The following is a 25,359-nucleotide window of genomic DNA, read 5'->3' as shown; positions in this document are numbered from 1 at the left end:
TCTGGTTGACTGGCTAGGGCTGGGTGCTAGGTTGGAGTGGATGATCTTGGAGGTCTCTTCCAACCTGGCTGATTCTATGATTCTATGAAATTCAATTATTTATTTGCCAATGATATTCTGTATGAAACACCTGTGAATTGATTTTATCAGCCAACAACTCCTGTTAGGTGATTAACATGCACCAAAACTCCTTCAGACACTGGAATACAGAAAATGATAAAGTGAAGGGAAGGGTTTATGGATGAACAATTCCAGTGTTTGCCCATCTCTCCATTCATTAGTGTGCTTTTCTTATCCTTTAACTGTGCCATAGAAGTCTCCAGAGTATACATTTCAAAAGCCTCAAATTCAACCTGCAGCAGTGGCCATTTCAGTTCTTCTTTAAGACTTCCTTCTCACCTTTATGTCCATCAGAAAGCCCTTTTGGAATGCTATTTCAACTTCAGCGCTACCTGATGCAAGATATACTCTAAACTCTTCTCTGCTATGAAAAAGTGCTCCTTTAAAAGCTATTTCTCCCTGTTTTTTTTTTTTTCCTAAAGCTAAGACTTACCCTCTGAAACATGGTCACTTAGCAGAACATATTTGTCACCGTTCTTTTTGTCCTCTCCTAGATTTCTTTTACTCTCCCTGCCTAGCAGTGCTGTTTTCCACGTTTCCCAACACCTCCATTCTGTTAGCTCTCCTTAGCATTATCTCTTTGACCTGTTCTTAAAACTCTTCTCATATCTGGTTCTTTCCAAGCTCTTCAGTTTGTCAGCATAAAAAGCACATTAGGTTACCCTTGTACCTATGATACCTTCCGCAGGGTCTTAATATTTCAAAGCAAGACCAATCCTCACATGAGAGACATATGTGCTGTGCTGAAGATCTACCTACACTATACAGTCCTTATATTCTCTCTGGTAGTGAAAAACACTCAAAAAATACTGAATTTTCTTTTTTTTTTCTCTTTTTTTTTTTTCTTACCTGACACAGCTCCTGTTATTTCTTCTGTCACTTAGTGAGAGGTGTGCAGGCTGCAGCAGGCAATGGCAGACAGCAACAAGATGACCATCAATCTTGTTGTCTTTGGAAGAACTCAGACTGGCAAAAGTGCTGTTGGGAACAGTCTGCTGGGCAGCTCAGACTTTGAGAGTCGTTGCTCCCCAAGCTCTGTGACTACACGCTGCAGCCTAGGACGCAGCTGCAGCATCTCGGGGATCATGCGAAGAAATGGCCATGAGCTGGCTCTCTGTGTTCAAGTGCTTGACACTCCAGCTTATCCTCACACTGGCCTGAGCAAAGAGCAGGTGAGAGACACAGTGAGATCAGCTCTGGCCCACCATTTCGGGAAGGAAGGCCTGCACCTGGCTCTCCTGGTCCTGAGGGCTGACTTGCCTCTGTGTCCAGATGAAAGCGATCACACAATTCAGTTCATCCAGGTAACAAATAAACAGAAACCTCTGAACTAACAGCAAGTCTTTTGTCCTTAGGTGACAACAGCTATCAAAGAGTTGACTACACATGTGGAGAAGTGCAGCTGAAAACTGGAACACTTCCCAGTCAGTAGTTGAAACTGGCCATTCCCAAATCCAACACTATACACCACAGCTACACTAACCACACTAAGCCCAAGATAAGAAAATCAAGAACTGCTCTCTTCTGCATGTGGGCTCCACACAAAGGAATTTAGGAACCAAGTTTACCTGTCAATGTAACCTTTTGTCCCATAAATTACAGTTAATGCTTTACAATGACAGATCTAGCTCATTGAGGAGAGATGCTATTTAAAAACAAGCAGAAGCCAGGCTACATCATTCTCATGTGCTCTGAATGGGACCAAAGCATAAAGTGCAAGCTCCAAACATCCTCCATCAGATGAGCCACGACAGTTAATGAAGTCTCTGACCCAGTTCTGCTCAGTCTCTGAGTACAGTTCAGCTGCACATGATGCAGCTGGTGTTATGCAGAGATTCATCATTTATTTTTTCAACACAAGGTGATTTTCTAAGAAATGATTTCCAAAGAGCTGTAAAGAGTGTAGAAATAGATATATGGAAATGACTGATGTAAACTAATGTGACACAGCTAAACTACCCTTTTATTTCTTACATAGACTTTTTCTAACTGGAAAAATTCTGTTAACATCTGTATTAAGAGAACAAAGAACTGCTAGCACTGCACAACCACATCTATCCACTGAAAGTGGGTGTCACTGTCTTGGGAAGGTGAATAACTCCAGAAGTTTCAGCAACTCAGATAGCATTAGCAGGAATACTGCCAGGAAAATAATATATAACTGGTCTGTTAATGCGAAGCCTGAAGAGGGAGTAGAAAAAAGGAACAAGAAAAGACTGCTATTTAAGATTTGCTTTTCGTTACAGGAACTTCTGGGTCCCACATGGAAGGATTTCACTGCAGTTCTACTTACTCATGCAGACAAGGCAGAAGAGGCTGGATACAGTGAGGAAGAATATTTGCACAGAGCCTCAAGTACCCTGTTGTCACTTCTGAGCTTGGTACAGCATAAATACATCTTCCTGAACAATCAGAGGAGCATAATTAAAGAGGAAAGAGCTACTGTCTTGAGAAAGCTCTTGAGTTTTATAAGACAAAATAATTATCAAGTGCTTCTACTTAATCACAAGAAATAAAATCTGCTTTCAGGTGCTCGTTTGTCTATTTTCTACAGCAGGTAACATTTAATAGAATTAAGAGAAGCCATGAACTGGAAAATTCCACATCTATACCAAATACCTTAATATGTCGTTGAAAATCTCTTTATATTACCAAACTATTTGCAACTCAGAGTACCTCATAATGCTGCATCCAGAATTCTAGGTTCAACCAGAAAATCAGAACAAGGGAGTGCTCTAAATCGAACTCCTAATATGCATGTAGTCACAAATGAGGTTCTGCATTAGGCCAGACTTTATACTGCAGTTCATACAGGGCACAGATCTAGAAGAAAAGAATGTAATATATGCACATGAGTTCAGACTGTAGGGGAACCTCTTCATTCAGTTCTTTAAGCTTACAAAAGTTGTTCTGAATTCAAACTTTGTAAAGAGTTATCCAGCATTGAAAGCCAAGGTTTATCTACTGTAAAAGTATTTCCTTACCTTGATGCAGGATTAGTTAGAATTGAGATTCTGACTGCCAAGAATTTTGCTCAATAAGGCATAACTGCACATGTAGTTCACAAGGTAGATAAACAGCTCCCATGAGCCCAATGTTATTTGGTACATACAAAGAAATAATTACTATTGCTTATTCCCAGATACACAAAAAAATAACAGTCCATGGGCACATACAAAACTTATTTGAAAAAGAAATCCACTGAGCTCTCCTTATACACCTGTTCCTTTTGATTTTACATCTCTAGTGTTTTGTCTCCCAGTTTACTGGATGATGTTCAAAGCCTGCAAAACCCAGGAGTGGTTAAATGACTTTATTACAGAGGTTAAAAAAGCTCTGTTCCATAAGTTGGAGAGTAGCCAGTTAATAAATGTTATATGCCAAAGTATGTGAACTACATGTAACTGTTTAAAAGCCTTATTGTAATGTGATCTAAAAATATTTAATTCTCACATTATTAAATGGCAGGAAGTAAAAGTAGTAAGGTGAGGCTACTGCCATAGCAACCATAACTACTTGTACAGTATTATTAAAGGAGTAATTCCAATTGAAAAAACTGAAGCAGCTGTGTACAAAAAAGTGGATGAAAACATATTAAAATTTAAAAAATAGCTCTTGCCATCTATTTGGTCTCTTCCAACCTGGTTGATTCTATGATTCCCAGTCCTAGCTATCATGTGGAAAGAATTACCTATTGTCACAAATTGACAGTTTCAACCTTATTAGCATTATAGCAATTTAACTGTGGGACACAGAAGTATGTCCATTTGTACATGCAGGGCACAAAGGATCAGTTTACTCTTCCCATTAAAAATCTCTGCAGACTACTGAGGCAAGAGAGCAAAGAACAAAGCTGCAGAGGCTTATAATCTGTATCTAAAATGCTTTGAAGGAGAAAACGCTCTTAAAAGGTGAACAGAAGAACAAAGATGATTGTGGTCTTCACTAGCCAACTTGCCACAGTCTTGCATCTCTTCAAGTGTAGTTAGCACTCAAGGAACATGGCAGAACTTTTTCCTTATTGAAATGCTCTTGTTCTCTAAATCCCCTAAATTTTGCAGTTGGCCAGGAAATACTTGTCTGCCTGCAGTTCTACCATGAGCAAGCTTTGACTTCAGTCTTGTGCACTGAGTGGCTAATGCCATTGACAACATTTAGTCTGAAGTAAGCAAGCACAAGTGAACTGTGAAAATGCCTGAGACAACACATTCTGTACCTCTGGAGGAAGAGTCAAACAGAAGATGGATTAGCCATGCATTTCAGAGGGGTAAAATGCTTTTTATTGTGCTCACATTACTTTCCATGCCAACATCTGAAAAAGCTTTTAACAACCATTTATTTATTTAATTCCACTGTTTGCCATGGTCTCTGCCCTGCAGACTCCTTTTCCTTTCACTTCAAATGGAACTCCTTTGTACGTAGCAACGCACTGGTCATTGGTATGCAGATCAGGTTGGATTTGCTCCCAAATCTTCTTCTTGGGATTAAGTTCCTTCTCAGGATCTCCTGTTTCAAAACAAAGAACAACCTAATAGCACACAACACAGAGGAGCAAGAGCTCCATGTAGGTCCATGTCTGTGACAACCCACAGAGCATCACTGCACATACTTCTAAGGAAAAAAATATTACCTGAGATTTCCAAAATGAAAACTTCAACTGGAATTAAGGATTGTCTAGATATGGTCTCCAGAGTCTCTCTCAAAATGCTGATCTTTCAGCAGAAAAGAAGTGGCAAGTGAAAAACCACAAACACTGTCAAAAGGAAGCAATCAAACCATTGCTAGTTGTTGGTTTACATGATTTACTGGAGACAAAAATGATTCCTAAGAACTATTTAGATGGGGATGCAAAAATTCCATAGTTAGTAAGCATGTTGGAAGCTTAAGTTTAGGAATTACTGCACTTTTATAAGCAATTAATGTTAAATGAACTTGGTAGGTGCCCTTACAGTTGGGAAACAGTGACTTTAGACAAGAGCAATCCAATATTAAGATACATATAATTTAGGTCTACTTTCTGTACTATTTGATGACAAGCTCCAGTGCCTAAAAGAACAGAAACACTGGAGGATAAGCTTGAACTTGAGGAATTACAGACTATGTCTCTGAGTTCAGTTTCCTGTTTCTATGTGTACACCATGATAAGGCACCTTCAACTTAAGTGACATTCATAGTCCAACTGCATTAACAAAGAAAACCATTTACAGAGCTCTAATGAGTACACAATGAAGGTTTTTTCCACTAATGTTTTGAAATATTGTTACCAAATTACATAGAATTCTGAAATAGTTCAGAGTTATCCTATTTTTAAACAGGCACAAAAGGTACAGTATAGGAACAAACAAAGAAAGTAAATAAGAAGCTGAAGCAAGTGCTGCCTGCTGACATCTAGATAAAGCAAACCCATCAATTCACTGTACAATTATTTTCTGTGCAAAGGTCATGAAAATGTAATCTCTTAACTCTATTAAAATGCAGATTCTCTTAAAGTTTTCATTTTAAAAGTTCTTTAATCATAATGCTGCTAGGTGCTCTTAACCCTTTGTATGGAACACAGACAGGAAAAGTAAAACGCAAGACCTGCTGTAAAAATAATCAGAGCATATTTAAAGGCTGAAAAGGATTTAATTTTTAATATATGTTTCTATGTATACACATACATGCAAAATTTAATTCTTTTTTAATTTTTACTTGGAGTGCCATATTAGGACCATTCTGCTGAATCTATTAAAATCTCAAGTTCTAGAACAAGCAAGACTCAAAAAACGAACCTTGTTAAATACATCTCCCTTGAGACTCTCTCAGAGAAGCAAGGAGCTCTTAAAGCAAAATAATACTCCAAGTGTGCAGAAGGTCAGGCACTCTCATCTTCTAGTACTCAATGTCCCTAGAAATTCAAAAAGGCAAAGGCTACAGAGATTTTAATGGACATGTTTCTTTTAGATGGTTGAAATTCATTACTGCTGGGTGTATTCCTGGCTGGCTGACCATCAGGTGGTTGAATCAACCAGTCTTGTTCCAGTTTGCCTTATTGTTCACAGCCAGGTTGGAAGGGCTCATTTGGTCCAAACTTTCTATGTGATAGCATAGTTGAAATTAGATGGCCCAGCATCCTGTCAGGCTGTCCTAAAACTGTTCAATGTAGGAGAATCCACCACTTCTCTTGGGACATGATTCAAATGTCTAACCATGTATCTCCTTCAAATGTTTTCAAGGGTTCAATATACTCACATTTTGAGTGCTTCCAAAAGCAAGTTACATCTGCCTGTAAACCAGTCTAACTTTCACAGTTTCTCTGTCTGCAATTGTGAGAAGAGAAGCAGGCCAGGCCAGATTTCTCCATTAAGCAGACTAGCTTTGCCAGAGCAAGATCCAATAATGCAGTTGCATTGTTCCACAACCACAGTGCACTTAATATTTAAAAGAAAAACCAGTAATATCATTATTAAATTACAGACTTAGAACTAATTGTGCATTTTCACTAAAATAAAAATCCTGCTCCGGCTCATGAACAAAGACAGATTTGAATTTAGACCAAATTGAATGCATACAAACTACTAAATTCATTAAATAGAATGTTAAGTGATCCATTGTGCATTTCCTTTCCACTCCTCAAATACAAAAAGGGAATTTTTTTCATTACGAAAAAAATTGGCTTCTATTATAAAAGACACACTTTGGATGTTAATAACTTTCTTTGGAATTTTGTGTCAAGCCCCCTTGGGATCTGTGGTGAGTTCATATTAGATTAGCATAGGCACTGATTTTAAATACTAGCAGAGCTTTAGGCTGTGCATTTTCCAAGGACTTCTCCTCGCTGCATTCCTTCTGCCCAGAAAACATTCTTTAAAAAGGTTTCTATAAATAAAATAAACTTATAGTGGTTTAATGAGTTCCCAACTTTCTCTTCCTAAAAAGAATCAAGTAAGAGGCCTCAAATATTGTTTAAAAACTCATTCAGTCTGGAAGCTCAAATACTACAAAAGAAATTCTCATAATAAGCAATAAATCTCTTGCTTACTGTAACTATGGATAGAATATATCACAGTGTAAGGAGGAAAAAAGATGAGGTGCTGTGTCACCTCTTTGCCCACTCTAATTATGCAATCTGATCAAATTCTTCATATAAAGAAGAGCCAAGAAATCATGAAGAATCATGTACTGGAGTATGAAACAGTGCTTAAGTTCTCCTAAGGGCAAGGGCATGGAAGACAAGCAGCAAAAAGGAACCCTACCAGACAAGAGTATTCCTTATCAAATCACTCTTTTACTACACTTGAGATGTGTGGATGGATTTCTTGCTAACAGAGGACATGAACTGATAAACATGAGCAACCTGTGCTGTGGAGTGTCCTTGAGCCCATCCTGGAGGCAGGAACTAAGACGATGAAGCAAACCCCCACGTGCAGCTGCAAGGAGGCAGGGTCTGCTGGCCGCAGGAGGCTGACCCTACGAGTTGTGTATATAAGCTTAACTTATCTGTACCTCACAAATAGCCTTAAGCCTATCTGTGCCTTCCACATGTACCAATCTTAATTAAGCTAGCTATGCAAGTCACTGTATCACTGCAATAAAGGGGAGAACAATGACCTAACCATCTTGGTGCACGACTTGTTACTCCTGGGTGCACTCACCAGCAGAGATGGTTCTAGGAAACCTCTCCAGTTTATGCAGAAAGTTCAGTATGTTTGAATCAAGATACCATTTGTTTACTTCAACTAAAATGACCATGGAAAATTAGCCTGCATCTCATGAATATTCTGCATGGTGGAGAGAAGGCTTAAAAATCAAGATACCATTTGTTTACTTCAACTAAAATGACCATGGAAAATTACCCTGCTTCTCATGAATATTCTGTATGGCAGAGAGAAGGCTTAAAAACAACTTGATTCCAAGCTGCTTGACAGACAGATGTGTGCATTTTAGAGTCACTTTATTGTTGCTGCTGCTTCTGTTGCTTTGTAGACTTTCATACTTGAAACTAAAATAAGACCCAGCTGTCCCTTCTATTTTCAAGGACTGAAATTGAATCTTTATGCTTTAAAAGAACTCTTAAACAAACAAACAAACAGTAATCAGAATACAAATGGTTACAATTAAACACTGAAATTAAATGATACTGACAGTAAGGATTGTACACCCCTGATAACAGTATCAGTGAAGTGGCTGACTGCCTTTGAGGAGGCAGCAGCAATGAAGCACACAAGATTTTAACATGAGTAAGTAGAAGGTACAGATGTACTACCCTGTTAAAAATTAGGACTAAGTTTTTCAGTCTCCCAGTGAGTATCCCCCCATCAATAAAGAACCCCACAAAGACAAAAAAAAGAGAAAACAACCAAAAAAACCCAACCAGAACAAAAAAAATCCCAGATAACTACTTAAAAAGGAGAAAAAGAAAGTAGCAACCCCCAACTAGGAAAAGAAGTTGCAGGGGTTGGGTGCTTGTGGATGTTGTTTAAAAAAAGCTCTAAAGCAAATCAAAACCTAGCAATGAGAGGTATTAATAACTTTGCTTGCAGAGGCAATATGCAATAAATTAAGTTCCAGAAGCAGATGTCGGAATGATGTTTTAAGTCTCCATCCATCAATGTCTTTTTGTTTTTCGGCCTTTTCCTACTCCTTTCAAGATAACAAAATCACAAATCTTAAGTATTTGTAGCAGAAGATTTATGCATCTAGGAGATATGTTGCCCTGAATATATATTGGGCATTTTTTTCAAGCATTAGACATATTTAATATTTGGCTGATTTTCCAAGCCATCGATTAGCTTTAGTCTCATACTTACTGGTTTTTCTGAGCAGCTTTTGATGAAACATTAGGAAACTGCTGCCACATTTCTGAGTATGATCCTGAATATACACACTTTTCAAAGGTGCAGGAAAATTCCTTGTGTGACACTTAGGAAAGCTTCATGTCTTTGAGATACAAGTCACTTGAAATACAAGTTTGGAGTAAGGCTATGTTTCAGAGGTAAAAAACCCCAAACCACAAGAAACCCAAGAACAAAAGACCCTTCACCTCTCAAAAAAGTCACATGCCTAGGCTGGTTTGCCATCTGTTTGCAGGGCTTGGGCAGTAGAAGCATTTACTCTAGAGCTTGAGGCTCTTTCTTGCATGTCCATTTTGACAGCAACAAAAATCTCTGAGTGTATCCTTGCGTGTAACAGAGATCATGCATCCAACGTGTAATCTACTTTCACTTACGCTTGTATGTGATAACTACTGAAAGCTATCAGTAATCAATCCTACAGTTTAGTCAATGCTGAAGCCTTCCAGATTTCAGTGCAGCTTACCAATTCTGCAGCTCACCTAGTATTCTTGGTAGTTTTAATACCAAGAAATAAAAAGGAAAAGCATGCTGCACGATTGAGCTCCTTAAACACAATACTATTTTAAGACATCTTCAACCAAAGATTTAAATCACATCAAGCTGAGCTTTCTTCCTCTTTCAAAACCACCTAGATAGATCATTGCTTCCTTTATTGTATGCCAACTAGGGCATCAGTTTCAATCATGACAAGTATAGAAATATCTATATACATACATATATACTTTTGAAAGGCATCTCATGTGAATGTTATGGTATTGAGCTTGCCAAGATCATCATAAAAGCACTGCTGTACAACTAGAAATTGTCAGAGGTGCCATGACTTAGAAACTTGCCAACTTTTTAAAGTTGAAAACGCCAAGCTCCATTTTCTCACATGTGAAAACCAAATTTTGAACAATAAATTTGTCCCGAGGATTAACAGTTTGTTGATAAGTACAAACACATACAACTCCACCCAGTATGGGAAATACTGAGATCACTACTTCTTAAGACAAGGTGATGCAGTGATCCTGACCAGAAGACCACTTGTCAGCACAGATTTCATGATCCACTCAAGAGCTGACCTGAGTACACCTGCACTCACGCTATGCTGCATGGTTCTTGGGGTACAGGATAAATTTAACCAGTTGATTCTAACACAGGAGCCTGCAGGCAGCTGCAATGTGGTACCAGTGACTGAGCCATCTATGTGTCCCAATCTCTAGAATGGTGCAGCATCAACTTACCATGCAAATTTCTTTTCCATTAGACAAGCAAAATGGGTAAGAACACACAACGGTTTACATGACTCAAAGTGGGGAATTTCTTCTACAGACAGGGAGTGCACAGCATATGGCACATGACTGCCAAGTCTGTCTCAAGCTGTACTCAGGGCTCCCATCATCTGCCCAGTGTAAGATTTATTCACGTTAGACTATCTTTTCTATGTCAGCTCTAATAAACAGCATTTCAAATGATACCTTTATACAGAGTCTGAGTGCCTTTCAAGCTCACTGTTGGACCAGCACTTTCTGATTCATCACAGAATTAACCAGGCTGGCAAAAACCTTCAAGGTCTTCAAGTCCAACCTATCACCTAACACCTTTTAATCAACTACACCATGGCACTAAGTCACTCATGCAGTCTCCTTTTAAACATCTCCATGGACAGTGACTCCACCACCTCCCTGGGCAGCCCATTCCAATGCCAATCACTTTTTCTGTGAAGAATTTCTTCCTAACATCCAGCCTAAACCTGCCCTGGTGCAGCTTGCAACCCCTTGTTCTGTCACTGATTGCCTAGAAGAGACAATTAACCCCACCAAGCTACAATCTCCCTTTAGGTAGTTGTAGAGAGCAAATGAAAACCACTAAAAATAATCATAGAGATAACTAAAGAACAGCGCTAAGAGAGACAAGCACAAGAGAAGTTGAATCTGACCATATCTTTTTTAGGAAGAGGAGACCCTCTACAACTACTTGAAAGGACAATATGGAGAGGTAGGTGCTGGTCTCCTCTCACAGGTAATGATAAAACAAGAGAGAATGGAGTCAAGCCAAACCAGGGTAGGTGTAGGCTAGACATCAGGAAAAAAAATACACAGAAAGAGTGGTCAGGCATTGGAATGGACTGCCCAGGGTGGTGGTGGAGTCACCATCCCTGGATGTGTTTAAAGGTTATTTAGATGTGGTGCTTAGTGATATGGTTTATTGGTGAACTTGGTAGAGAAGGGTTAATGGTTGCATCTGATGATCAAGAGTCTTCTCCAACCAGAATGATTCTATTATTCCAGAGCTCTTTCAGCCTGTGAGAATAATGATCTGGCACCTGAGTAGGAGGGAAGTGTTCCCTACCATGCTACATCTATGACATTTATTTGAGTTTCCAAGATGCAGGGTCAGAAAGTATTCATTTCCATAGATGAAGAGGAGGCAAAGAAGTGGGAAAATGAGTAAAATAGCCTTCTGAGAAAGTTTAAATTTTATTATTTTTGTATTTGAATTCCAAATTTAAAAACCCACAGATTTCTTGATTTTAATTACGTGGGAAGAAGTCCAACATCTGTCTTTGTCCTTTACTCCCAGACAAGCAAAAAACAACCCTGATGTTTTGAACATTATAGGTTCCTATCAAAACCAGGAAATTTTCACTCCCTCCAATCCTCTCCATCCCTTCCACATCAAAAAAACCAAACCCCAATTCAAACCCATCAAATCAAACAAGCCTACCTCAAGTTCTAATACTTTGATTAGAGGGAGGAACTGGAATCAGGAACATAATATGTCACTTACTGAGACACTGGGAGAGTACTGGACATTTGCTTAACTGTAACAAATGCACACATTTCAGAAGCAGAAATACTTACTGAGACTTTCAAGTACACTTATTCCCCTGCATTTTCCAGGGATGTAACCAATCCAAAGTACCATTCTACTTACTTAAACTCACTTTGACATACCTATTTCCTCCCATTTCCCAAACACACACTTACCAGGAAAACCTTCAAAAGTAATTCTGTCCCCAGGCACTGCCCCAGATGGGGGAGCCAAAATCTCCACTTTTTCTGGTGAACTGGCACACATCACCATAGCCTGCGACACTACTCCTCTCATCTTTGCAGGCTTCAAGTTACAGAGTAGTATTGCCATCCGGTTCTGCATCTTGAAGGAAGAAAACAGGAGGAGTTGAATATTTAAATGCCAGGTGCTTTTGGAGAGTCTATTTCATTGTAACCAAAGAGCTTTACAATGAAGAGACTATAACATGTATGAGAGAAGCATACAAAACAGACACACAATTTTAATACCTTCACACAAGTAACAAACAACATTAAAACCACTTAATACTTGGCCAGTGAAAAATGGAGTAAATGCAGAACTGCAACACAGTTATGTAAAGTAAAACGTGCAATTCACAAATCCCCCAACCCAGCAATGTATTTTACTTGCATTCTATCTTTGCTACCTTGGTTTACTTTCCATATAGCACTATTAACCAAACAATTTCCATTTAATAACAATAATAAACCCAAAGACATCTCATTCAACAAATTAGGCTAGCTCACAGATAAAAGACTCTGTCTGTGTACAGAAAGTGTTTTACTTAATTAGATCCCCTAAATCTCAGATTTATCCTATTGAACCCAAATGCTTTGTAATGTTTCTAACCACTGAAAATGGCTGCATATACTGTATGCTGCAATTTGTCAGAGCCAAACTAACTAGGCTTCTTCATTTGCTGTTTCATTTTAATAAAACCTGTAATAGTAAACCACAGAAAGCATACTTTGGGGAAACCAACACAATTTAGCTGAATACAAGTAAAAATATTGTTAGAGAAACCAAGACCTTGAAGCATGGGTGTTAAACTGTGTACCAACTAACTCTTCTTAAATGTCTCAAAATCAGATACTATGACAGACTGCAATGGCTAGTGGCTATGAGTTAAAACCAACAAACTGGTTACATTTTACAGTCACTGCTCTTCATGACTCGTGGAAACATCTCTTCCCTGCACACTAGACAAAGAAAATTAAAAGAGCAAGGCTATGCATAAAGAATCAAATTCCTATTCTAAGAAAACAAAATACACATTTCAGTACCACCTGCCAGGTCCTGGGTGGACAACACTGACCCTTAAACAACTATCTAGAAAGAAAAAAAGATGAAGCCATCTAGATGCAAAAGTTTCTGTTTTAGAAGTGATACTACATGGTTCATAACAGGTACAGCTGTAATGCGACCTCTCACAAAGAATGGCTGTAGGACAGTGTTTCCAGGTGTCGGTTGTTATCTCCTCTTGCTACATCTGAGATACATTCTTGCCCTTCACTTGTGCTCACTGACAAAGATCTCTTAGGTTAAACAGGATTTCAGGAGGTAAAAAAAAAAAAAAAAAATCAGTCAGGTCAAGAGACAGGTATTGATGCTAGAAGCACACAGAGATCCACTTCACAAAGCCAAATACATTGGCTGTTAGTTCCTGCTGACATTTCAGAATGTTCTCCAATTGTTCCCAGCTGTTGGTGAAAGAGCTGAGCATTGGCATGATCCACTCACCTCATACTTCAGTTCCACAGCCTTGTTACTGATGACACATGTATCTATCTATACATGGCACTTGAGGGTGCAGCTTCTAACTTGGGTTCAGCACCGTCAGCGGTGCACAAACCGCAATCTATCACATATAAATTGGGCACGCAAGAAGTTTTCACACTCATAAATATCTTTCACTACACACTGAAATGTTAATGAAGGCACACATTGCACTTCCTAACCAAAAGCAGTATCAGATGATACAAGTACTACAGCCTCAAATACTGCTAAATTCCCACAAACACTGCAGCCATAAATAGCCAAATTATGTCTATACTAATTTATCTGATGTATACATTTTTATTTGAACATAAGGCAGCATTCGCTTGAGAGGCCTTCACATTTTTGAACACTTCCAAAAACATGGAAGCTTGCTCCTAAAAATTCACCATTTATTGGAAGCTTGCCAAAACCAAAACCAGACACATAAACTGTCCCAAAGAACGTACAAGAACAATCCCTAATTCTCTGTTAATGAGGACTTTGGACTATTTTTTCCAGAGAGAAAGCAGGACAAAAAGAAAACACTGTTACTGACACTGCATTCTATATACTTCATGTTTGCCAGATTATTTAGAAAGACCTTTAAGACTTTCTTTTCTGCATGCTTTCTTGAGGGGATTGCTGTAGAGCCACTGAAACCTTTGCTCACTGCAAATCTAGGAACTGGACACTCTCAGGTTATCAGTGCAGAACGGCTGTTGTATTCAGTTATTTTTTCAGCTCAGTAACTTCCTGTATCATAAACCAAACACAATTGGAATTGCCTCTTACATTTGCAGTCTTACTATGGGGACAGGGTGTGAAGGAAAATTGAAAAGGCATGAGAAAAAGCAGCTTTTCCACATTTCACAGCTGTTCTATACAATATTGCTTTAATTGTCAAGCTTGCATGTGAACTTGGAAGCAGCTTTCAGACAATTCCGCTTTTCCACTAACCACCTAGAAGAGGTGTGAAAGGCTAATGTGAGACAGTCTCAGGCTGTTTACAAAACATACATAAACCATGCATGTCAAACACAGAAGTGTATCAATCAAAAAAGCACACAGGCAAACTCCATTTTAGAGAAGGAAGTAAAAATGCACATCCTGTATTCCAATGTCATTCAAGCCACTTGCTGCCAGCTCTTTGCTTTATTTCATGCCAAGCACTTCAAAGGGCTATAAAAGAAGTTGCAAGGCAAAGGTTTCTGAAGTGTGGATAATAGTAAAGAAGATATTATAGGTTCTCTACTAGGAAGTCCAAAGGGAGAATGACATCTGTTTGGTTTTCAAGTTAACTGTGTACTACTGACATGACAGGCAAGTCACAATAAGGTCTCAGGACAGAAGCACCGAAAGTGGAATGGAATGATGTGGGGTAAGGACACTTCTTTGTTTTCTGGTAAGTTTTGTTAGGCATTACTTTCATTTGCATATTATTTTTGTTTTCATGATTGCAAAAAAGTTCTAGCAGAATGAAAGTACATCTTAAAAACAGAGATCTTAAGATACTTTAGCAAAGAAAAACTATGACTAAATTCTGCCAATACCTGATCCAGAGGAACATGTTTCACTAAACCACTGACAACAGTCCTTGGGCTTCCTTCACCAACATCCACTTCTTCAACATAGAGAGTGTCTGCATCCGGATGCTTTTTGGCAGTAATGATGCAGCCAACACGAAGATCCAGACGAGAAACATCTACAGGTTTTGCATCGCTACTTCCAGCAGCCGGTTGCTGTTTCTTCTCCTTCTTCTCACCTGTTAAAGAAAGTGCAGTTCATCAAATAAACATTTTTTAAAAGCAGAAAGAATGTATATGGCTACTGCAAGGGAAAAGTGAGCTACAAACTCAGGAATAAATGTAAATCCAATGTAAACCACAGATGACCAGTAAAAAGTTTGCACCTCTATTGCTAGTTTCCAGGAAAGCACCATCCACTTCAGATTGTTACTACAAGTAACTGCCACTTTAAGACAGGTGTATGTTCTTTGGAAAGTCAAGTCACCCTGAACTTCCACGTGTTGCTAACATTACATATAACTGATATACACATTCTGACAAAGGCCACACCAGTAAGCCTGACAGTACTGTTTTAACTATTAACAATTATCAATGAGTCTTGTTAATGTTTCACCAGAGAACCTAGACAACCACAAGTCATCAGATTACTCGTGCTTAAAAACAGCTCCTGACTGTGGACAATGCAATGAGTAAACCAGCACTAGAACAGTTGCAAAGTAACCCTTTGAGATGACCTCAGCTAAAATTCTTCACTTCCTAGGTATACTGGTGTGTAGAAATGCTCATGGCTTATGAGGTTCCCCTGATGAGGAATCCTTATTCCAACGTGATGAGCAGCAATATGCCTCTCTCCCTTGCTGATAAGCAATTTGCATCCAGGTTGCTTATAAGATTGTCCAGTTTAAAAGACATTAAGATTTAACAACTATAAAATCTCAGGGATTAAGAAAGGTCTAATAACTGTTTACTTAAAATAAGCATATTCTGTTATTTTTCATACAAGACATCTTACATATTCATGCACACATTAATGCAAATTCAACTCCCTCCTTTATGAAGCAGAGAAGTGGACACACCACACAATGATTTACTTGTCATTGCTCTAGTGCAGGGTTCAAATCAAATAACACATGCAGTAGTAAAAAGACAGTATTTGTTTTAAAGTATTTCAGCTTGCATATGATGACTAAAAAGCTCTAGTGTTATGACTGGGTTTTAACCATGTAACTGTAATTAGATCACAGTTATATTAATAAAGCCAGTCATATATATGCTAATTGAAGAGCAACTGAAAAAACACTGTCTAGCTATTTAATATCTATGACAATTTCACTGATCTGCTATCTTTATCCTTACTATCATTCCTTACTGTTCTCCATTTCATGACATTTCTTTAATATAAGCATCAGCCAAACAACAAAATAAATCAGCTTCTAGCATCCTATTAATTTCAACTTAGAGAAGTGAAGTCTGTCATCCAAAAAAAGAAGAGAGAACACAACAAAGGATGTCTGTACAGACATAAAGAAAACATCCATTTCAGTGCTGCAGACTAAGGAGAGCTCTGGCCAATGTCAGAATCAGCTCTCAGTATGCAGAGAAGCCTCACAGATGAAGTCTGCAAGAAGTGGAACAAAGAATATGGGAATAATCAAAGAAGAAACAGAAGCAAAACGCAAAGAGATTGGAGACATTCCATAATTTCAAAGATTAAAAGCCCAAGTTTTACATATTGGCTACTTTGACTGTTAAACACCATACCTAAAATACACATTGAGCTCCAAAAAAGAGCCTGTTTAGGGCTACTATTGAATGTTCATGCCATATTTCACCTTTTTCCAAATACTGTCATTGGAAGTAAAAAGTCAAAGAGGTTACTTATTGTGCTAGTTTGAAGCTAGCTAGAACTTTTAGGTGAGAACAACTAGATTACAGGCTGTGAAACGGAAAAAATGGTGATGTCTACTTCACTCACAGGCTTGCTGAGATGTATAAGAACAAGAGTATAAACATAGATAAGGCAGTTTGGGCACTGCCTGGGCTCTGGGCTGCATTTCTCTCTAACCTCACCCTCCGTCTCTCTGATTAATCCACTTTGCTTCCTAACCCCCCTGGCCGACCCTCCATTCTTCCTTGGGGCACAAGGCAACATCTGGGGTAAGCTGAGGGGTGGAAGAAGGTGGAAGGGTGGTTGGGAGCCCCTCCTGGGAACTCAGGTTTCTGGGAGGGCTGTTGTGTTTCTGTATTACCTTTTACCTTGTTTATTTATGTATATACTGTAAATATCTGCTTGTATGTTGGGCTAAGCTGTAAACATAAGCTTCATTCAAATTTCCAGAGCCAGCTGAGTCTAGTCTGGGTGATTTCCAAAGTGTGGGGGGACAGGGAACACCAAAACCATCACACTTTCCAAATTTAAGATACTTATACAAGATGAGGGAAAACAACACAAGAAAGATCTATTTTATCTTGACAACTGAATAGTTGCTGTGTAGTCACTGAATGCTTCAAAACTAACAAATAAATGGTTAATTGCCTGACATAACCCTGTGACTTCTGCTTTTATATTTACAGCTCTGCAGCATATTGGTGTGTCAAAGGCTGCACTACAACAAAAAAGTTGGCTTATAAGCTTTCTTACAGCTCATCACAAAAATGGAAGAAATGGTGTCCTATGAACTTCATATCTGTACAAATCAATTCAGAGCAAATTAACAATTTGAATAACTGAAAGACTACAAAAGATGAGTTTACACTGCAAGATAGACACCTGTAATTTCATATAAGTGGAGCAGACAAGTCTTCTGTATAAGATTTTGTCAGAAGTAAATACAGACAGCTCATAAAAGAAAAATGGGAGTAAAGGTGTCAGGAAACCTTCATACTCTTCTCCTAGATTTTGTCCCCTATTGCCACAACCAGATTATGCTACCTGCCATTGTTCTTTATCAGTAATTCCTCTTAGCCACACAATTTCACCAGTGTTGATATGTATTTCTCAGTTCTGATGGTACTTCACTATCTGCAAGAATTTTCCATTAAAACAAACAAACCAACACAAACAACCCCACAGCCCCAAACAAGCAAAACAAAAAAACAAACAAACACAAAAAAAACCCAAACAAGCCAAGATGTTTAAAGGATGCAGAAAAGTGCATTTCAGCACTCTTCCTATTTCATTATGTCATGCTAGAACTCTTTGCAAGGTAGGTTGCTCTTCTGGCCTTTGCCTTTTGCCTGCAACACTTTCATGGCAGAAGAAAAAATAAAATAGTTGACAACCTCCTCCATGTGCTTCCCTACTCTTCCCTGTTTTTCTGCTTTTCTCTTTTGTGTGTATCTTGGTTTTACTTTGCTCTCTTTGGTGGGGTGTGGAGAAAGGGGCTTAGGTGTAGTTTGTCAGTTTTAAGGAAGGGAGTCACATTAAAATAAATTTGGCATCCTACTTAAGTAAGAATATGTAGCTTATATGATGGCCTTCGTTTGCTTCAAGTACTTTCAAGATTTGAAGAACTAGCACATAACTCTTCATATACTGTCTGTGCAAACTGTTTTCTTTCTGTACTTAAAGTGATGCAAAACTGTTTGCATAAATTAAATGCCTTAACTGTCTATCACAGGTAAGAAAACTGTAGTACCTTTTTTTTCTGCTTTTTCGTTCTTTTTCTTTTCTTCACTTTCACCTTTCACTTGATCTTTGGAACCAGGAGATGATGCAACTGCTGTAGGCTGTGGAACACCATCTGGAAACGAGGCTGTGGACATGGCTGTGTCAGGAGGAACAGCAACCTGTTTTACTAAAATCAAACCCACAAAAGTTAGAAGGGTTACCAGTGCTCTCAATAATATGACATCTTAAGTTAGCCAAAATTAAGTATGGACAACTGAAAATATTGCTCACACAACTTAAAGTACAACTGCAGAAGAGTGGATTACAAAGCACATTCCAGAACTCAGAGTTACATACGATTACACTGATCAGTTAAGAATGATGCCTTAGATGCTTCTTGAATGTAAAAAAAGAACTAGTACTAAACACAATGAAACATATAAGCAAACACCAGCTCTTTCTGTAGCTTATTTCAACATATGGTTACCTTTGCTACTAACTCCTTATTTCTCATTTGAGTTCTCCTATCATCAGTCTCTAGCTACTAGCTCTTGTCATACTAGAGACTATTCTGCAACTTGATAGACATGTAATAATGTTTATATTGTAAGCAGCTAATCCCTCAACTCTTCATTCCAATTATCTAAACAAACTGGCCTGACTAATCACATTGCAAGAAACTACTTGCAGCCTTTTAAATGATCTGTTGATTCCTAATTGCCTAGATTCTCCATGTTACCTTCATATTCCTCATTACATCACTGATAAAGCATTCTGGCCTTCTGATGCCACTATTAGGCAGTTCCCCATGCTGCATACACACACCTATTCACTCTTCAGACATTTATTAGCTTTCCTGAAGGGCTGCACTGTGTGTTCCTACCCGGTCTCTTCAAAACTGAAGTTATTTGCACAAATTGCAATCCTAAAACCAAATTCGTGTACTCATCTGATTCAAGACTCACTGCTTCACTTGATAGTTGGGAAAAGACTTTTTTTTCCTCAGATTTTTGAAAAAATACCTCAAATGCTATTTTTGATGTTTGTGCCCATCTAACTTCTGTGCTCAACTACTTTATGCTATCAAAGCCAACAAACACTAATTCACTTCAGAAGAAAAGCTCTAAATTTAGTTTGACCATCGTTTGGGTGAATGAGGTACATAAAGATGCACATCAAACTAAATATTGATTTCCTTTACCCATCTTGGAAAAAAAATTTCATACCATGAGACTTCTCTTTCAAGCATAACAGATTCTGTGAAATATCCTATACCTTGCAGGAATTGCAGCAGACTAACAGGCAGTGGAGAAATATAAACTACTGGTTTGGTTTATGTGATGGTTTGGGTGTTTCCCGCCCCCCCACACTTTAGAAATCACCCAGAGTAGATTCAGCCAGCTCTGGAAATATGAATGAAACTTATATTTACAGCTGGCACAATATACAAGCAGATATTTACAGTATATACAGTTATATACAGAAATAGACAAGGGAAAAGGTAATACAGAAACACAACTCCCCTCCCAGAAACCTGAGTCCCCAGGAGGGGCTCTCAACCACCCCTTCACCCTCCCCCTACCCCTCTCAACCTTACCCCAGTCCCAAAGAAGACTGGAGGTTCGGCCAGAGGTTAAGAAGCAAAGTGAGTTAGCCCAAAATGTAGGGTGAGGATAGAGAGATGCAGCTCAGCCAGTAGCCCAAGCAAGAATGATTATCTAATGTTTGTATTTCTTGTTCCTATACTTCTCAGCAAGCCTGTGAGCGAAGCAGACATCACCATTGTTTTCTTTTCACAGCCTGTAATCTAATTCTTCTCACCAAAACATTCTAGCTAGCTTCAAACTAGCACAGTTTAATACATGAAAGGGTTTTATTAATGCCCAAAAGAGAAAAAGAATTCTCTGCATTTATGAAATGCTAGTCTCCTTGAAGACTGAATGTGTTATTTTACCAGTAAGACATTCAGTATAACTGAATGCTATTTTCCAGCTACACTGTTAGCCCACTTATGATACTGACAGCATGGGAGAAAATAGAAATTGCTGCTCAGGACAAAACAAGCTTTCATTGGAAATAATTTCCAAGACAACAGTCTGAATCTGAAACACTTTTTTTTCCTCCATGCTTTTAATAATTATATAATGACGGTGTGAGCTGAACAGAGGTACACAGAGGAGTGCAAAAAATTAAAAAGAGTGCATTGAAAGGCTAATCTTTCTAAAGCATGGAATCAAAAATTCAAAACACATTATCTGTAATTTTAAATTATTGCAGATTTTCTAGTGAGTCACCACCTGTACACTGAACAACGCCTTGATTTTCCACAGGGATTTTTCAGTCATGCTAAATTAAGTACTCAAACTATTAAGAAGTGTTAGACACTAAGCAATTGTTAAGGTATAATTAGGAGTCACTGTCATCTGTTAAATGAAATGCACTGTGCTCAAACATACAAAGAACCAGCTCCATGTCTGATTGAGATTTGGCATAAGCATCCAATAGTCTCACAGCTTCCTATATTATTATGGAATTAAGAAACGTGTCATAGGCATGGAACCTAGGGACATCCAAGATTTGTAAAGAATGTGACAGTCGTGTACAGAAAAATAACAGCAAAGAAGAATTAAGGTAATTTTGAGCTTTTGTGCTAACTAGATCTATGATGCATGAGAAAACGATTTTTTTCCCCACCTCCATTACGAATTTCTGCCTGAATCAGCTCCTGCTTGAGCCCTTCAATTTCTTTCTTCAGTTTAGCATTTTCCACACGGAGCTTCTTCTCTTCTCTGAGAGATGCCTGCAGGACTAGAATTGACACTACATTAAACCCATCAGGTTTCAGTAATTACCATTAATCATTTAGCAAACATAATCATTTGGCAAACAAAATCTTTAGAAAAAAGAAAATGTGAAACATAGTGAAATACCAAAAATTGTAAACCTTCAAAGAGTACAAAATCAGAAAAACTGTGTTGAAATAGACAATTTTTACCACAGTTATATACTCGAGCTGCCTCTCAATATACTAGCTTCTCAGTCCTCCAAATAGCCTTGCAAAAGTCCAAGAAATCTGTCACTAAAAGCCTGAATATCTTTGCAACATGGAGCACTTTAATTCAGCGAAGCTGATACATCTAAAATACCAAAGCTAAAGGTCTCATACTGTCAAGAGAATTGTGCAGTCATGAAAAAGCAGTGACACACTGAAGCAAATGCATTCTCATATTCTTTCCAACTCTTTCTCTTCCTCAAAATCGAATTGTGTTCTGTTTGCATCAATTAATGCTTCATTACGCATGTTTTTTCTACTTCAGAGTATGTGGCTTCAAAATAACCCCATGAACTACGAAACAGTAAAGCTGTGCTACTATTACCAGCTTTATCTCAGACAACTTAAAACACACTTAAAAGGCTGACAGCACCAATGAAGCTCATGTTCTTGTTTTTTCCTATGAACATTTAATGTTAACCATCTGGTCAAGAAGTTTATCAGGAGATAGATATAGTTCCTTACTAGCTTTCTCCTTGAGCAGAGCAACTTGTTGCTTGAGGTATTCAATAACTTGATCAGCCTCTGCGCCCTTCTGCTCCAGTCTATTCAGCACTGCGTTGTTAGCTGCCATCTTTACCAAGCAACGGGCTAAAATCCTAGACAAACAACAAACACCCAAAAATTAATGACTTCTTAACATCATAGTGCTACCATTTCTTACCACATGAAGCAGTTCTAAAATCAGTTACTCGATAAAAAAAAATTGGCTAAGTGAACAAGCTGGGCTCCCACTTCCTAACACAAAGACCGAACAAAAGGCAGCAGTCAATGGAATTTGATGTTTGACAGCTGCTTTCAAGTACTTCGGAAGAAAAGCTACTTTTCTTTCCAGCTGTAGAAAAGATGTTCTTCCCTCATGAAACAACAAAAAACATTCTTCCTTCTCAGAATGTCAAGTCTGAATACTAAGCGAGAATGAGAAGCCAGAAGGAAGGAGGAAAAAGAAGGAAGGAGGAAAAAGAAGGAAGGAGGAAAAAGAAGGAAGGAGGAAAAAGAAGGAAGGAGGAAAAAGAAGGAAGGAGGAAAAAGAAGGAAGGAGGAAAAAGAAGGAAGGAGGAAAAAGAAGGAAGGAGGAAAAAGAAGGAAGGAGGAAAAAGAAGGAAGGAGGAAAAAGAAGGAAGGAGGAAAAAGAAGGAAGGAGGAAAAAGAAGGAAGGAGGAAAAAGAAGGAAGGAGGAAAAAGAAGGAAGGAGGAAAAAGAAGGAAGGAGGAAAAAGAAGGAAGGAGGAAAAAGAAGGAAGGAGGAAAAAGAAGGAAGGAGGAAAAAGAAGGAAAGAGGAAAAAGAAGGAAGGAGGAAAAAGAAGGAAAGAGGAAAAAGAAGGAAGGAGGAAAAAGAAGGAAAGAGGAAAAAGAAGGAAGGAGGAAAAAGAAGGAAGGAGGAAAAAGAAGGAAGGAGGAAAAAGAAGGAAGGAGGAAAAAGAAGGAAGGAGGAAAAAGAAGGAAGGAGGAAAAAGAAGGAAGGAGGAAAAAGAAGGAAGGAGGAAAAAGAAGGAAGGAGGAAAAAGAAGGAAGGAGGAAAAAGAAGGAAGGAGGAAAAAGAAGGAAGGAGGAAAAAGAAGGAAGGAGGAAAAAGAAGGAAGGAGGAAAAAGAAGGAAGGAGGAAAAAGAAGGAAGGAGGAAAAAGAAGGAAGGAGGAAAAAGAAGGAAGGAGGAAAAAGAAGGAAGGAGGAAAAAGAAGGAAGGAGGAAAAAGAAGGAAGGAGGAAAAAGAAGGAAGGAGGAAAAAGAAGGAAGGAGGAAAAAGAAGGAAGGAGGAAAAAGAAGGAAGGAGGAAAAAGAAGGAAGGAGGAAAAAGAAGGAAGGAGGAAAAAGAAGGAAGGAGGAAAAAGAAGGAAGGAGGAAAAAGAAGGAAGGAGGAAAAAGAAGGAAGGAGGAAAAAGAAGGAAGGAGGAAAAAGAAGGAAGGAGGAAAAAGAAGGAAGGAGGAAAAAGAAGGAAGGAGGAAAAAGAAGGAAGGAGGAAAAAGAAGGAAGGAGGAAAAAGAAGGAAGGAGGAAAAAGAAGGAAGGAGGAAAAAGAAGGAAGGAGGAAAAAGAAGGAAGGAGGAAAAAGAAGGAAGGAGGAAAAAGAAGGAAGGAGGAAAAAGAAGGAAGGAGGAAAAAGAAGGAAGGAGGAAAAAGAAGGAAGGAGGAAAAAGAAGGAAGGAGGAAAAAGAAGGAAGGAGGAAAAAGAAGGAAGGAGGAAAAAGAAGGAAGGAGGAAAAAGAAGGAAGGAGGAAAAAGAAGAAAGGAGGAAAAAGAGGTGGATAGGAGAGGACTTTATCTTCACTCATCTTTAACACAAATTTCATTGCAGATTTACACATTTGGAGTTACTTCAGCACTTATTTCAAGTGTTTTAGTTTGTTTCCACTGAAATGAAAGCCCAGGCACATAGGTAAAGATTTAAGAAAGAAACTACAAAGACCAGTAAGGGCAAGAGCATACATTAACTTTCTTATAGATTGTTCAAGTCCTTTTACTGCGCTTCTCTAATGTTCCATACTGCTTTGTGTACAGTCTTTTCTTCTAAGCCACCAAATTCAACTTTATTTCTTTTCTGTGACCTTTGTGTCTAACCATAAAAACTCGGCGAGTAGTAACAGAATCATGAAATACAGTAAGTTGCATGTATCTGAGTTAACTGTGTCTTTACTCTCTCACTAAGTATCTAGACGAAGGAAGGAGCAGTACTAACAGCTGCCACATCTGTTAATAAACAAATTCTAGGTGCTAAGAAAAGACACCTTGCTCAATTGCAAAGGGAAGAATTATTAAGAAAATAGAAATCCAAATGTATTAATTAGCTCCTCAAAACTTCAGCAGAGCTCAAAACTTCAGCAGAGCTCAAAATAGCCTTCATAGCAATCTGGCTATGAGTTAAAATGTGTTCTAATGTACAATTATCCTCTGCTAGGAGCCGCAACAAAAGCTATGCCGAAGACAAAACTGGTTTCTAGGTACTGAAAGGCAAACAGATACAATCACACTTCTGGTAGTGTCAACGTATCACCTTGGCTGAACTCTCAGTATCTATATTGGTATATGTTTTTCTATTGCAACAATTTCAGTTCTCCACAGCTATATATCAAAGTGATGAATCTTGCCTTCTTCACAAGTGAATACTATCAAAGTCTGCTTTACACATTGGTTTGATTAAAGACACATTACTGCCATCACACCTTCCATTCACACACAACAGATTTTCTTTAAAAATAAAAAAAAAGAGAAAGAAGCTCATGTAGAGAGAAGAGCAATAAAATCATCTCTCCAGGACAAAGAGCATAATTTTAATACTCAAATTTACCTTTGTGAAGAAAATAAGTTTTGTTTTCATGTGCAACCTGAAAACAGGTTTAGAAAAGGAAATGAGTGATTCCAGTAAGTTGATTTAGATGTCAAGTGGAAATACACATAAAGCTACCATGGCACAACACAGCACGACACAAAGCCTGGGATATTACTGTCTGCATACCAGTACTATTCCTTGTAAGCTGCACACAGTCTCAGGGGAACACAATACTAACAGTGGAAACTTTGCCAACAACAACAGCAATGCTACTAAAACTTCAAAGCGAATGGAACTGGTACATTTTATAGGTTTTAGCCAAGTTGGCTAATGAACTGAAGATCTGGAAATGAAGTTACATGATTACAATGGGTAGACATTTTCCCATTTGTC

At 38.4% G+C, this 25,359-nt stretch overlaps 2 protein-coding genes across 6 annotated transcripts in view; one reads left to right on the top strand and one right to left on the bottom strand.

Moving 5' to 3' along the window:
- The first annotated feature begins 1,031 nt into the window (after window positions 1-1,031).
- Window positions 1,032-2,646, top strand: GIMD1 (GIMAP family P-loop NTPase domain containing 1). Its single transcript, XM_064148452.1, has 2 exons — window positions 1,032-1,424; window positions 2,367-2,646. Exons 1-2 carry the CDS (start codon window positions 1,032-1,034, stop codon window positions 2,634-2,636), a joined length of 663 nt encoding a protein of 220 aa, XP_064004522.1. The 3' UTR covers window positions 2,637-2,646.
- A 7-nt stretch (window positions 2,647-2,653) lies between these two features.
- The window catches only part of AIMP1 (aminoacyl tRNA synthetase complex interacting multifunctional protein 1), a 36,504-nt gene continuing 13,798 nt past the window's right edge, over window positions 2,654-25,359 (bottom strand). For 3 of the 5 annotated variants that reach the window (XM_064148450.1, XM_064148451.1, XM_064148446.1), the window contains exons 2-7: window positions 22,165-22,298; window positions 21,342-21,455; window positions 18,676-18,834; window positions 15,062-15,273; window positions 11,927-12,095; window positions 4,378-4,626 (exon numbers count right to left, since the gene is read on the bottom strand). In XM_064148450.1, coding sequence (XP_064004520.1) covers window positions 4,460-4,626; window positions 11,927-12,095; window positions 15,062-15,273; window positions 18,676-18,834; window positions 21,342-21,455; window positions 22,165-22,298 — 955 coding nt within the window. In that variant the 3' untranslated portion in view covers window positions 4,378-4,459. The other 2 variants (XM_064148449.1, XM_064148447.1) reach the window with 2 other exon arrangements.

The sequence above is a fragment of the Pogoniulus pusillus genome, chromosome 9, assembly GCF_015220805.1.
Source record: "Pogoniulus pusillus isolate bPogPus1 chromosome 9, bPogPus1.pri, whole genome shotgun sequence".
In the NCBI taxonomy this organism is placed as follows: domain Eukaryota; kingdom Metazoa; phylum Chordata; class Aves; order Piciformes; family Lybiidae; genus Pogoniulus; species Pogoniulus pusillus.
This window is presented reverse-complemented; position numbering and strand designations above follow the sequence as displayed.